This window comes from Amia ocellicauda, chromosome 2 (genome assembly GCF_036373705.1).
Source record: "Amia ocellicauda isolate fAmiCal2 chromosome 2, fAmiCal2.hap1, whole genome shotgun sequence".
Classification (NCBI taxonomy): domain Eukaryota; kingdom Metazoa; phylum Chordata; class Actinopteri; order Amiiformes; family Amiidae; genus Amia; species Amia ocellicauda.
This window is the reverse complement of record NC_089851.1, coordinates 50,514,234-50,528,650: the sequence shown is the minus strand read 5'-3', so window position 1 is coordinate 50,528,650 and position 14,417 is coordinate 50,514,234. Positions and strand designations below refer to the sequence as shown.

The 14,417-nt window shown below is 41.2% G+C and overlaps 1 protein-coding gene across 1 annotated transcript in view; it reads right to left on the bottom strand.

The window, feature by feature from the left end:
• Window positions 1-14,417, bottom strand: part of dnah5l (dynein, axonemal, heavy chain 5 like) — a 206,701-nt gene that overhangs the window by 40,699 nt on the left and 151,585 nt on the right. Inside the window, exon 66 of the mRNA XM_066687675.1 lies at window positions 1,519-1,790. Within this exon, the coding sequence (XP_066543772.1) occupies window positions 1,519-1,790 (272 nt within the window). The remainder of the gene's footprint in view (window positions 1-1,518; window positions 1,791-14,417) is intronic.

The window sequence follows — 14,417 nt, the reverse complement described above, 5'->3', positions numbered from 1 at the left end:
AGCACAAAACTGAAACAGATACATCACTCTCAGGCTGTACGTTTTACATTTTAAAATCAACTTTGCAGGGTCAGTTCCTAAATTGTTAATATTTAATATCTCCTATATACTTATAGAGTTAGAAATTAAGTTTTTTGTTTTTTAAACATATATTCTCTGGTTGTGTGGGTTATCAGCTGTTCATGCCCATTCCAGATCTTTTTATAGCTCCCATCAACTCTGAAAGCTGACACTACTGTCTTAACTAAAGGCATTTCTGAATGATTACAGCTTCTGTACACCTGTGCCTGGCAGCTCTTATGTTGCTCAGGTAACTGAAAGACCACTAGAGTGATCGTTCTCAACTACTGCTTTTCAGATTATAGGAGTTTTACAACAACAGTGCAGTGTCAGTGGTTCTCACATTATAGGTAAAGAAAAATGTAAAATCTTACCTGTCTCCTGACTGGACTGGGAAATATGTGTGTCTAACATTTCATTTAGTAAACTCCCTGTGTTTCAATGCTAAACCAATAAGGAACATAACAAGTGAAAAGTATAATAGCTAATAGAAGAAGCTTTGATTATGCGATATAATAAAAATAATGATGATGATAATAATAATAATAATAATAATAATAATACTATTTTGTCATTATAATGTACTTTATATTCTATCAGACTTTATAGTTCATATGTAAAAAGAAAAACATTAGTACCTGGAGTGATATTCTGTCTGCTTGATTCAATAATACTTTCGTAGCAGTTAATTGGAGAGGAAAATTGCAAACACTGTACTGACTTCCATGTCTGACCTCATTATTATTTGAATTGGAGAAATAAGGTGTTAAAATGTTCCTTCTCAAATTAAATATCACCGCTAGTTTAACTTTATTTCTTAATCTATTTTTCCTTTTATAAGATGTAAGAGGTTACTTTCATTCTTAATATTCTTGTTATTTATATGTACATATACACACACACACGTTGGTGCCACTATCATTATGAGGACTCTCCATAGACAATTACTTTTATACTCTAAAAATTATAGATTCTATCCCCTAACCCTAATCCTAACCCCCATAAAAAACTTTCTGCATTTTTACATTTTCAAAAAAACATAATTTAGTATGTTTTTAAAGCGTTTTGAATTATGAGGACATTGTCCTCATAAACCACTCTATTTGCATAATAACCTTGTAATTACCAGTTTGTAACCTAGAAAAAGTCCTCGTAAACCACATAAACCAACCCACACACACACACACACACACACACACACTGCAATAAAAGATAAAAAGCCCAATTCACAAAACTTTATCTCAAGGTGTTTTAAAGGACAGGAAGCCTTTATTTTTTCTTTGAAGTTAGGTGTTCACAAAAATATCTAAGGCTGTCAAATGTGTCTGTGGCAGTTTGGGAAAAAAAAACAAGGTCAGGCTCAAGAGCAGCCAAACCATACAGCTCCTTCAACATGTCTGAAGAAGCTTTGTTTCGTGAATTCAAAAGAGAAGATTTCAAGAGGGCAGCATTCCTTACCTGCGCTATGGTACGGTCGGGGCTCCAGCTCCGGATTAGCAGCAGCTTGCGAAAGGTGTCCAGCTGGCTGTCGTAGCCATCAGGTACTGGGGCCTCCTCTGGGGCCTCCTCGTCGAACCAGGACTTCCAGGCCTTGTCATTGCGGGCTATGTGGCTGAGGATCTGGGTGAAGGGATGCAGTGCCGACAGCTGCACCAGGTTCAGCCAAGTCATGTCCAAAATCCACTTTCGGGGTTTGGACTCCACCGAGTTGAGGTCCAGGGAGGCGCCGCCTGAGAAGTAAATTGTGGAATTAACAAGAGAATTTTTACAGTATTCGTAAAATTTTAATGTTGTGTTAAATATACCTTTTTAAAGAATGAAAGACAAACACCTTCATGTTAGAAAATCAAAACAATGAATAATTGTACTTTAACACTTTTTTGATATTTTTTCATCATTAGGACAGACATGTGTTAAGTAAGCGCGACAGAACAATATGGCAGAATCTTGCACTTAAATTCCAAACCCCAAAAACAAGACTTGTTTTCAACCCTTTTAGCATTCCTCAAGACACCGGGAAGGAATGTATAGTGAGGGAAAAAAGTATTTGATCCCCTGCTGATTTTGTTCGTTTGCCCACTGACAAAGAAATGATCAGTCTATAATTTTAATGGTAGGTGTATTTTAACAGTGAGAGACAGAATAACAACAAAAAAATCCAGAAAAACGCATTTCAAAAAAGTTATAAATTGATTTGCATGTTAATGAGGGAAATAAGTATTTGATCCCCTATCAATCAGCAAGATTTCTGGCTCCCAGGTGACTTTTATACAGGTAACGAGCTGAGATTAGGAGCACTCTCTTAAAGGGAGTGCTCCTAATCTCAGCTCGTTACCTGTATAAAAGACACCTGTCCACAGAAGCAATCAATCAATCAGATTCCAAACTCTCCACCATGGCCAAGACCAAAGAGCTGTCCAAGGATGTCAGGGACAAGATTGTAGACCTACACAAGGCTGGAATGGGCTACAAAACCAACGCCAAGCAGCTTGGTGAGAAGGTGACAATAGTTGGTGCGATTATTCGCAAATTAAAGAAACACAAAATAACTGTCAGTCTCCCTCGCTCTGGGGCTCCATGCAAGATCTCACCTCGTGGAGTTTCAATGATCATGAGAACGGTGAGGAATCAGCCCAGAACTACAAGGGAGGATCTTGTTAATGATCTCAAGGCAGCTGGGACAATAGTCACCAAGAAAACAATTGGTAACACACTACGCCATGAAGTACTGAAATCCTGCAGCGCCCGCAAGGTCCCCCTGCTCAAGAAAGCACATGTACAGGCCCATCTGAAGTTTGCCAATGAACATCTGAATGATTCAGAGGAGAACTGGGTGAAAGTGTTGTGGTCAGATGAGACCAAAATCGAGCTCTTTGGCATCAACTCAACTCGCCGTGTTTGGAGTAGGAGGAATGACCCCAAGAACACCATCCTCACCATCAAACATGGAGGTGGAAACATTATGCTTTGGGGGTGTTTTTCTGCTAAGGGGACAGGACAACTGCACCGCATCAAAGGGACGATGGACGGGGCCATGTACCATCAAATCTTGGGTGAGAACCTCCTTCCCTCAGCCAGGGCATTGAAAATGGGTTGTGGATGGGTATTCCAGCATGACAATGACCCAAAACACACAGCCAAGGCAACAAAGGAGTGGCTCAAGAAGAAGCACATTAAGGTCCTGGAGTGGCCTATCCAGTCTCCAGACCTTAATCCCAAAGAAAATCTGTGGAGGGAGCTGAAGGTTCGAGTTGCCAGACGTCAGCCTCGAAACCTTAATGACTTGGAGAGGATCTGCAAAGAGGAGTGGAACAAAATCCCTCCTGAGATGTGTGCAAACCTGGTGGCCAACTACAAGAAACATCTGACCTCTGATTGCCAACAAGGGTTTTGCCACCAAGTACTAAGTCGAAGGGGTCAAATACTTATTTCCCTCATTAACATGCAAATCAATTTAAAACTTTTTTGAAATGCGTTTTTCTGGATTTTTTGTTGTTATTCTGTCTCTCACTGTTAAAATACACCTACCATTAAAATTATAGACTGATCATTTCTTTGTCAGTGGGCAAACGTACAAAATCAGCAGGGGATCAAATACTTTTTTCCCTCACTGTATAATCTAACCTTAACTTCTGTCCTTATATAGATATACACCGATCTGCCATAACATTATGACCACTGACAGGTGAAGTGAATAACACTGATAATCTCGTTATCATGGCACCTGTCAGTGGGTGGGATATATTAGGCAGCAAGTGAACATTATGTCCTCAAAGTTGATGTGTTACAAGCAGGAAAAATGGGCAAGCGTAAGGATCTGAGCGACTTTGACAAGGGCCAAATTGTGATGGCTAGACGACTAGGTCAGAGCATCTCCAAAACTGCAGCTCTTGTGGGGTGTTCCCGGTCTGCAGTGGTCAGTACCTATCAAAAGTGGTCCAAGGAAGGAAAAGCTGTGAACCGGTGACAGGGTCATGGGCGGCCAAGGCTCATTGATGCACGTGGGGAGCGAAGGCTGGCCCGTGTGGTCCGATCCAACAGACGAGCTACTGTAGCTCAAATTGCTGAAAAAGTGGCAAAAGGGGGACCTACACAATATTAGGCACATGGTCATAATGTTATGGCTGATTGGTGTATATTTGATTACCATAAGTACTCTGTTTTGTGCTAAGCTACTGAGCTACTGAGTTCTGTGCACCTGCTCTGTATAATTTAAAAAAGGTTGGACAAAACTGTCAAACATCAACCCACAGCGAAGTCAGGAGGTGTGAGTTGTGGTAATCTCCCACAGGGCCGGGCCATATTAAACCAGCAGCTCTGACAGGGAGATAACACACACACCACATCACACCAGGCAGACAACGGTGTGGATGTAAACAGCTGACGGACAACTTGACCTCGAGGCTGTGAGCAGACGCTCATTGAGAAGGCTGATACTATACTCTAGGCCTGTAAGCAAAACATCAATACACATGTGTCTGAACTATGTATGTGCTGTAAGTCAGTGGGTGTCTATCTGTAATCATTCCATAAAACATGTTCAGTATAATATGTGCAGAATTAACAGAAATATCACTTCAAGAATATATATATGGAATTCAGGTTCCCAGGAAACAATTGGGTGGGTGTCCAGGTGCATTTACACAAATGTGCAATGTACTGGGCTTCAAGACAGGGAAGCAAGGTGAGGCGTGACAGCGCTGTATAACGCTGAAGAACGACAGTGCCATCTTCAGTCAGACACACATGCTCAGCAGGGCTCTCTGGCAGCCCTGCACGCATCCATCCAAACTAACTAGACCTGAAATCATGGACTCTCAGCCCAAGAGGCCCTGCTGAGTAAAACTGACTCACTGTGACAGGCCTGCATCAAACGCACTGCAATGTGAACGAGAGTTGACGGGGCATTCAATCTGAGAGACAAGATCATCACTTCAAAGTATGTGAGCACTGATCTCACGAGGCGCACAGCTAGGATAGGAGCCACTCGAGAACCCCCGACCCCCTGGAATGCATTTGAATTCTAGTGCCCACTGTGCTGGCTATTTGATTTTCCAAGGGCAGCACGCCTTCAAGTGGACAAGCGCTGTACCTGGGCAGACACCACAGCTCCCATGCAAGCCACGGTAGACAAGCACAGCCAGTGTTAATTTTCAAATTAATACAGTGTTACAGGTATTCTTCTGCTTCAATCCACTGCTATTGTTGCACGTCCTAATTTCCTACATAGAGCTCAATTTTACTGGCTTTCAATTCCATTCACTTCAACCACTCTCCACACTTAGCCCAATCTCTGCTTATATACACCAACATGCCTATATCTATATAAACAACTCTAACATAGTTAAACTAAGGCATAGTTTTGGTATAATCAACAATGCACCTAAAAGATAGCTATGCTCATGTCACACACAGAACAGCACGGGCACCAGAAACCTACAATTGATAGCGTAGTGCTTCACATCCCTAAGGCAGCTTTCAGAAACCACAGCTGAAAGCATGAGTCATTCCTTTACCAGCATGAAAGAATAGCTCGAAAGCATCTGAAGAATTGTCAACAGTGCATGCACAAAAAAGAAAGGCTTTAAATACCTCAAACTACCCTGTTTCAAAGCTTAATCAAAGAAAGGTTTAATTTTGTATTGATTTATTTTACATTCAGTCAGGTATAAGTGTTCCGATTTCACATGAGAATTGTAAGGCAAGAAAACCAAAGTTACCCAAGGTTATTTTGAGTCAGCTGTACCAACAGGCCTGGAAATTAATCAGTATACAACATTTGTACAGCACTTACGAAAAATGAACACAAAAACCCAAACACAAAAAATTGAACTTCAGAGGCTGTCTGTCAAAATGGCACATTACACGTTCTAGGGATTTCATGTGTTGGTAAAGTTATGAATTTCACAAGCATGTTGTTATTTTCTTATTTTTAAAGAAAATGTGATATGGTCAGATTCAGATATCTGCTCCAGTTGACATGCAAAGAATGTTTGAATGTGTCATCAGTAAGGCCCTGCATTTTATGTGAGTTTTATGTGTTAAGTGCTATGCCCTAGATGTCCCTGCAGTCTCCCCAGTTATGGTAATTGTATTCACAATTAGCAAATCAACCAATTGCGCTTTGACTAATTAAGAAAATAAAAACGAATTTTGAATAGTGTAATTGGCAATTGAACTATCGCAATCAAAAAGCATTTGACTGAGCTAACACCAAGTATTCTGTACACTGATGAGTATAATTTATATTTCACAACTTGTAATTTATATTTAGACCACATTTGAAATCCAACAATAGACTGACATTTACCACCAAGAAAACAACAAAAACACAGAAAACAAAAGGCTGAGATTGAAAACTATTAAACAACCTCCTCTAGTAAAAACATAAGTGGAATGAAAGTTATGAACCCCGACAAGATGTAGTTTTCATTTTGACAGAGGCATTTGTTTGTGCTAATATTCCCCTGGAAAAAAATGATATTCCCAAACTACATGCATTTCTGAACAAACATATAATAAATTTGGGAGCAATTTCTACAGCAGGTAAACTTAAAATGGAATATCTACCTCAAATTGCTGATTTGCACAAGATTATACAACTGGTAAAGATATCTGCCAGTATAGCTGTATTAACTGATGAGTCTACAGATCCGAAAGACCAGTATGTTTTGCACATTGTGTTTGTTCTCCAAAGACTATTGAATACCTCAGAACTGAAAGTAATAGCCAAATCAGTTAATCTGCACAAATTACTCACCTGTGACAGTGCGTTGTGAAATGTTTAAACGGATCTGAAGTTCATTCTAATAATGTGACTGGATTTGTTTGTGTGAGGTTTATTGCCAAATTCAATACATTTTACATTTTGTATTGCCTACATAATAGCCTGTGACAGAAATATCTGTGCAAATTGTTTTCCAAAAGCAGGCAAACTGGTTGCAACTATTCAAAAATATGTATGCATTGCCCAAGTAGAAGACCAAGTTTTAAAGACCAACTGACAGAAGGAATCCAACCTGAGTCTACACCTGAGCCATGCATAACACTGGAGCACTTGGTTTTCTGCTGCTCGATATTATTCTACATACATCCCTTTTCTACGTAGACTTTGAGAAAAATTAAATGCACATTTCACCAAACACTGTAGGCCCAGGTCATTTTCTTTCATGTAAGTGATAATTAATGGGGCCGATATTTGCACAATTACCGCGAAAAAGGCGATACAAAATATATGCGACTTGGCCAAAAAAGGAGAGATAGTCAAACCTGGTGTTGAATATAGCATTTTTTGTCCTGTGTCGCACAAACCTGTTTGCAATTCATACGCGTAGTATTGTAGTATAAACCTGTTTGCGCCTCACAAACCCGCCTGCGCCACACCACAGTGCGCAGTTTTGTGCAGTTATTGGATGAATGTGCCGTGCAAATATTGCTCAAAAACTGGTATATTCAGTCTAATTAAGGCTTTCACGCAATTCAAATTCGATTGTGCTATGCGCATGTTTTATGTCAGCCCGGAATACATTTGCATCTCATGTTATCAATTAGTGAGTAATTACCATATGCAAATAAGCCACAACCTTAAAGTAACAGGACTCTGAACAGCTGGATGAATGAAGGCAGTGTGCTGGACATAGGCGAGTGCCATGTTTCATGTTCTGTTATTTGTACGTATATTTAAATATCATTAGAAATCAGATCTGGCATCAGTCCACACTGTGCAATGCACATTTGGTAATAGTAGTGCACACTTCTATGCCATTGTCCTGACAGGGCAAACAACGAGACTCATACGCGTAGTATTGCAGTACAGTATTGTGGGTACCTAATACCAAATAATTGTCTGGTCGTCACAGACTCAAACATACATTACTGCTGCTGTGTGTCCAAAACAGGTGTGTAGCACCTACTGCAGTGCTGTGTAGCCACCTTTTTCATTTCCGTAAGTAAGCTTGTTTTTATCTTTTGAAAAGTGCACAAGGGGGATGATTTGTTTATTTATTTTACTTAAGCATTGTTATTAAATTCAGTGCATATTTGGATGTTCTATCAATAATAAGAATATTAAAAATAATAATGTTATTGTTTTTGATTTCTTACATTTAGTTTGTCTGAATTCGATTAATTATCCACTAACACACTGGATAACTGGATATCAGTTCATGAGTTCATTTTCCTGTCTTATATTTGCTAGGAGTTAATGTTCCCTGAACCGTGTTATTGAAATGCAATTCTAATTAAGAGAAGCTGTGTGAACGCCTTATTCATCGCCTTTTAATTGTTCACTCGTGGCTCAGGCTGGTTTGCGAGGCGCAAAGAGAACCTCACCTGGAACAGAGATGCCAGGACCCACCCCTGGAGCCAGTCCTGGGGGTGGTGTTCATCGGCAAGTGCCTGATGGCCGGGCGACCTGCGTAACAATCTACGACCCCCAAAATGGCTGCGTAGAGCCGCCTTGTGGGCCCATCACCTGCAAGGCAAAGGGTGGGGGTCGGGTGCGATGCCAGATTGGCAGCAGTAGGGATGGACTTAGACGCACTGGACCTTGGCAATGGAGACTGGCTTGTGGGACGTGGAATGTCATGTCACTGGTGGGGCAAACCAGCCGAAACTTGTGGAGGAGGTGGAAAGATACCGACTAGATATACTTTGTCTCACCTCCATGCTCTGGAACTAAACTTTGCAGCATTACTGGGCATGCCCCACTGGGAGGAGACCCCAAGGCCGACCCAGGACACGCTGGAGGGATTATATCTCCCGGCTGGCCTGGCAACGCTTGGGAATCCCATAGGAGGAGCTGGAATCTGTGGCTGGGGAAAGGGAAGTCTGGTCCACCCTACTTAGTATGTTGCCACTGTGACCCTCACCAGGACAAGCGGTGTAGAAAATAGATGGATGGATGGATTGAATCACTCTCCTTTTATGGTCAAGTCGCATATGGAATGTCGCTGTCCAGGAGCTGTCCCCTGAAATAGTTAATGCCACCCTTTTCAACACGTTATTTTGTGCGCCACAAACCTTTTTATTGCGCAGCGCACAGCGCACTCCCTCCATTTTGTGCCTTGCATACAATGAAAGGGTGAATGGCACAGAATGGATTAAGCTGCCTAAAATGGGTTTTTGAATATGGCAAATAATGTGTACTTTTGCTCCATGTGCCACCCCTCTGTGCCATCCCTACGAATATCTAGCCCTATGTGTGTTGATAACACTTTACAAACCAGCCTAAAGAACTTGCTATTGGAGTGAATATTTTACAGACTGGAACATCTTACAACCACACGAACCTGAATCTCTGCATCTCCTGTTCATTACTGCGTTTTTCCAAAATGCCTGGTTCACTGCTTTAATTTGGGTGCCAGAGCAGGTTTAGATACACATGTGATCTCTGATTAGCCAAGTACAGCTGGAAACCCCTGGAGTACATGCGCTATGGTGTTGAAATATTTCAGTCAGGAGAAGCGGTACACTTAACAATTTACTGAAGCACAACCTTATCCAATTACACTGTAGAACTGCACACTTTGATCTCTGACCTTGCTGTTTCAGGGGTTCTGCCCTCAGATAATCTTGCCGATGCAGAGCATGACTGACTAGCAGCAAGGCCTGGCAGTGGGTGGCCTGGAAGTGGCTGGGGGGGGTGGGAAATGCAAGGTGGCTTCCAATCCTCTGCCTGCCAATCTCAAAACAGCAAGAAAAGGCCAGGCAGTGGAAGAAGGTTAAATTTAACTTTTAACAGAGCTGATTGAAGGAAACTCAACATGTTTTCTTAACAGTGTCACTGCATGTGGGCATGTGTCAGCAATCAGCACCGGTGCTATTTACTCCGGCTGAAATCTGGGCCACAGATATTTAGCGGAAGTCAAATTTGTCACACGGAAATTCTTCAAGGTGCTTTCTGATTTCAACTGAATGGTTTAGAAGGATTTCTACCTAAACCATGGCTCAGATCAATGAGAATATTTAAACTGAAATACAGTTAAAAGCTCACATGATTATTTACGATATTGTACCAATACAACTACTATTTAGTACATATTACAACTAGGCCTACTATGCGGCTTCTTTTGTTTGCTTTTTAAAAACCTTACTATCACTGAAAAGGATGCGGTCTCTATAAAAATATTTAATCAGAAGGTATTATACATCTAAAAGCAGGCAGCTGCATATGTTAACAAGTCGTCTGAAATTAAGTGTAAAATTCACACTCTTAATTTTCATACTTGTTTTGTGAGTCGCTCTGGATAAGGGCGTATGTGAAGAAATAAATAATAATATAAAATAATAATAATGGGCTTGCCTGCTTCCTTTTAAACCAGACTATTTTATGCTCTCAACATACACTGGAAGAGTAATACTTTGCAATACAGATTGAATCAGAGGGAATTGTAGCCAATTCATGTTTTTCCTAGTTAAAGTGGCAAAGCTTTAAAACTATGCTTCTGTTTTAGTAGAACATGCTGATTGCAGATTAGTTGTTATGAAGAGGAATAATATTCCACAGACATTTACAGGAATAAAGAAAACACAACTATGAAAACAAACAATACACTAAGCTACCTTTTAAGTCTAAATTAATTTTATCATTATTCATTTTAAAGCATAAGGCATATATGCAAATGAGAAAATGCATCCAATGCTTCTTTGAAAAGAGAAATAATCAAAACTTTTTCAATGAGGTGAAAAGCACAGTTCTTCCAGATTGCAAATTGCAAAGGACAATCTCAAATGGAACAACTTTACCTACACAAACTAAGAATCACAAGTGCACAATAGAGCAAAAAATGAGAGAAACTCAATTGCAGTTAAGAACATAAGAACATAAGAAAGTTTACAATGGAGAGGAGACCATTCGACCCATCGTGCTCGTTTGGTGTCCATTAATAACTTCCAAGGATCCTATCCAGTCTATTTTTAAATGTTGACAAATTTTCAGCTTCAACCACATCGCTGGGGAGTTTGTTCCAGATTGTGACTACTCTCTATGTGAGGAAGTGTCTCCTGTTTTCTGTCTTGAATGCCTTGAAGCCCAATTTCCATTTGTGTCACCAGGTCCGTGTGTCCCTGCTGATCTGGAAAAGCTCCTCTGGTTTGATGTGGTCGATGCCTTTCATGATTTTGAAGACTTGAATCAAGTCCCCACGTAGTCTCCTCTGTTCCAGGGTGAAAAGGTTCAGGTCCTCAGTCTCTCAGTAGGACATTCCCTTCAGACCTGGAATAAGTCTGGTTGCTCTCCTCTGAACTGCCTCTAGAGCAGCGATATCCTTCTTGAAGTGTGGAGCCCAGAACTGTACACAGTATCCAGGTGAGCTCTAACTAGTGCATTGTACAGTCTTAACATTACTTCCCTTGTTTTAAATTCTACACTTTTGATAATATACCATAGCATTCTGTTTGCCTTATTGCTTCCCCCTGGCATTGAGGTACAAACATTTCAGGACTTTCCTACTAGCAGTTTCCCTTTGTTTTATTTCCTTAGTGGAACAAGTCCCATTGTCAGAGCTCCCTGCTCCCCTGGTCCCTAGTTTAAAAGATTCTCAATTACTCTGCACATACGCTCTCCCAATGCATTAGCCCCCTTCTGTTTAGATGTAGACTGTCCGGTTTGTACCGGTCCAATCTATTCCTGAAGAAAGACCAATGCTCGATAAATCTAAAACCCTCTTCCCTACACCAAGATTTCAACCAAGTGTTAAACTTTCTAATCTCTGCCTGTCTCCCTGGCCATGCACGTGGTACCGGAAGTATTTCAGAGAAAAGGTTCTGCTGTTTAGTTTCTTTTTCCTCTGCCCTACCTTTTCCTATGTCGTTGGTTCCAATGTGGACCATGACCAGTGGATTCCCCCGGCTTTGGCCAGTAGCCTGTCTACTAGTTTAGGGAGATCTGCACCAGGCAGGAAAGATACCATGCGGGTCTCCTTATCACTAGAACACTGTGTGATCTACACTTCTAAGAATCGAGTCTCCTACTATAACTACCTCCCTCTCCTGGGGGGGTAGTGGGCACCATGGTGCTCTGGTGCTCAACTGCCCTCCCATCACCCTCAGAGCCATCACTGTCCAATTCGGTGTCCAGCAGTTGGAACCTGTTGGGCAATTCTAGCTCTTGAGATATCTCTAAGGGTTGTGTGTGCCCTTTTCTATGGTTATGACCTACTGTAACCCAGCAGTTCTCTACTCTCTCCTGCTCTAAGGTCTCAACTCTCCTAGATTTTGGCGTGCACACCATCTCTCTCATGGGCTGATTGACTAATTCGTCCATATCACTAATATAGCGCAGATCAACAAACTGGACCTCAAGATCATGGACCTTGATCTCTAGGTCTTCAATGTTGTTTTCCATTGTTTTTGTTCTGTTTTATGATTTACAGTCTGGGTTTGTAGAAAATAAAGAGAGACACAGGCTCTCCAGAGACAAGAAAAACTACAGTTTACAGGCAAGGGTGCAAGACTGAGACACCACCAACCTAGTTTACCATTCTTAGGCATGTGGGAGAGAAAATGACCAGAAGAGTGTCAGGGGAATTCAATTGTCTCAGGAGAATGATTTACTCTGCAATGAAGGGAGGACCGGGACTCTGAAGGGAGTTGAAGGTCAGAAGGAGAAATCTAAAAAGAGGAACAGGTGTTGGAGACAGTTAAATTGGATCAGTACTGGAGGGAACTCATGCAGTCTCTGGGCGATGACCAGCATTCTTCAGCCTCTTGCAACATCAGCAGTGTGCTTATAGGATGAGTGGGGAGCCATGGGTAAAACAAAATAAAAACATTGCCAAGGTCACAATGAGACGAGGAAGAGACAAGTAAGAGAACTTCAGCTTCTTCAATTTAGTAATGTAGACAGGGACTGGCAGCAATCCTATAACAGGAGAAGGAAAGCACACTCAGCAAAGGGGAAAATTGTCAATCAAAGAGCTGGGAGAGATCAGGAGTTCAACTGCGCTCGACTGAGCTTCAGTGAGACAAACAGCCTCTCTGAGGCGGAGGGAAAAGATTTTGTTTATGGTATGAGCCCTCAAAAGCACATCGGTTCATTGGCCTTTAGATACAAAATAAAATAAGACTGTATAACACTAAATTAATCTTGCATTAAATTAATCTCATTGAGACACAGATGCACAGAGCACAAATGCCACGGCCAGGGCAGAGAGGTGGGGAGAAGTGATTTTAAAAATAGATCCTGATATAGTCAGCAGAGGACTGAAAACAAAGCCTATGCCAGCGGATTGCTTGACACAGTGGGTGACGTGTAAGAGCAGGGGAGGAGGGACCCAAGGACAAAAACACGGGGGACAATACATACAGGATGAAGGCAAGGGGGAGCACACAGCCATGGGACGCACACTTGTGTCAATCAGGAACAGACAGGCCAGGGACAGAAACAGAGGAGGAAGAATGAGTTTGAGAAAGACAACCTTTCCACACTGCAAAGCTTGAAATACAGTTCAGTCCTGAATAGATAGTCCAGGAAGAGAAAACATTGTTTTATTCTCCTCATTTATGTTAATGATGTGAACCTTGTTTTCCTCCCCAATTTCAATTCACTCCTTTAATAAGGTGACTCTTCAAAGGGGGTTCTTGGTCTGTTTCCACATCACCTCAGCAGAGAAGGAGAACAAGGTCTCCCTGATGCCTAGTGCTTCTGACATATTCTGACTGATATATGGTAGAAGGAGGAGGAGTTTTAAAATCCATGAATAAACAATTTAAGAGAAAGGCAAAACAATGATGGTGTGTGGCTCTCAGGAAATGATATTCAATGAGATTTAATCCTTTAAAAAAACATAATACCATTATAAGTGGTTTGGCCCTGATTTTGCCTGCTATACAGCACGCTTCAGTGGCAGCAGTAAATCATCTTGAACCCTGCAAAATGAGAAAGCATGGTGTAAATAATATTTAATACTATGCTGAGTTCTTCATAGCTCTTTTAGGTATGTATATATGTATATATGTATTTGCAGTCTTCCAAACGCACATCTAACAAAAATGATGGTCTGCTTATGAATAGTATAATTTGCATGCCCTCCAGTATAGTTCCAAAGATGCAAGGAGCAGTCAGACAACACCCTGCCAGTCAGTCAGATCCTTGGAGGATGTATTAAGGAGCTGAACTGCTGAGCCTGCACTAATTCTGTAGTAATTCAGACTAGGGTTCGATCCCTGGTCAACAATACTGTTCAACCCTGTGTTCACCGTGTTGAAAAAGTTCACAGAAAGAAGAAAAAAAAAGAAAAAGAAAAACATTGGAGAAATTATTGCATTTACATACTGAGGAAATTATCAAGGCAATAACTGATTTACAAATTAACCGAGACATCTATTTAAGCCCCTAAACAATGTCAGAGTAGTAA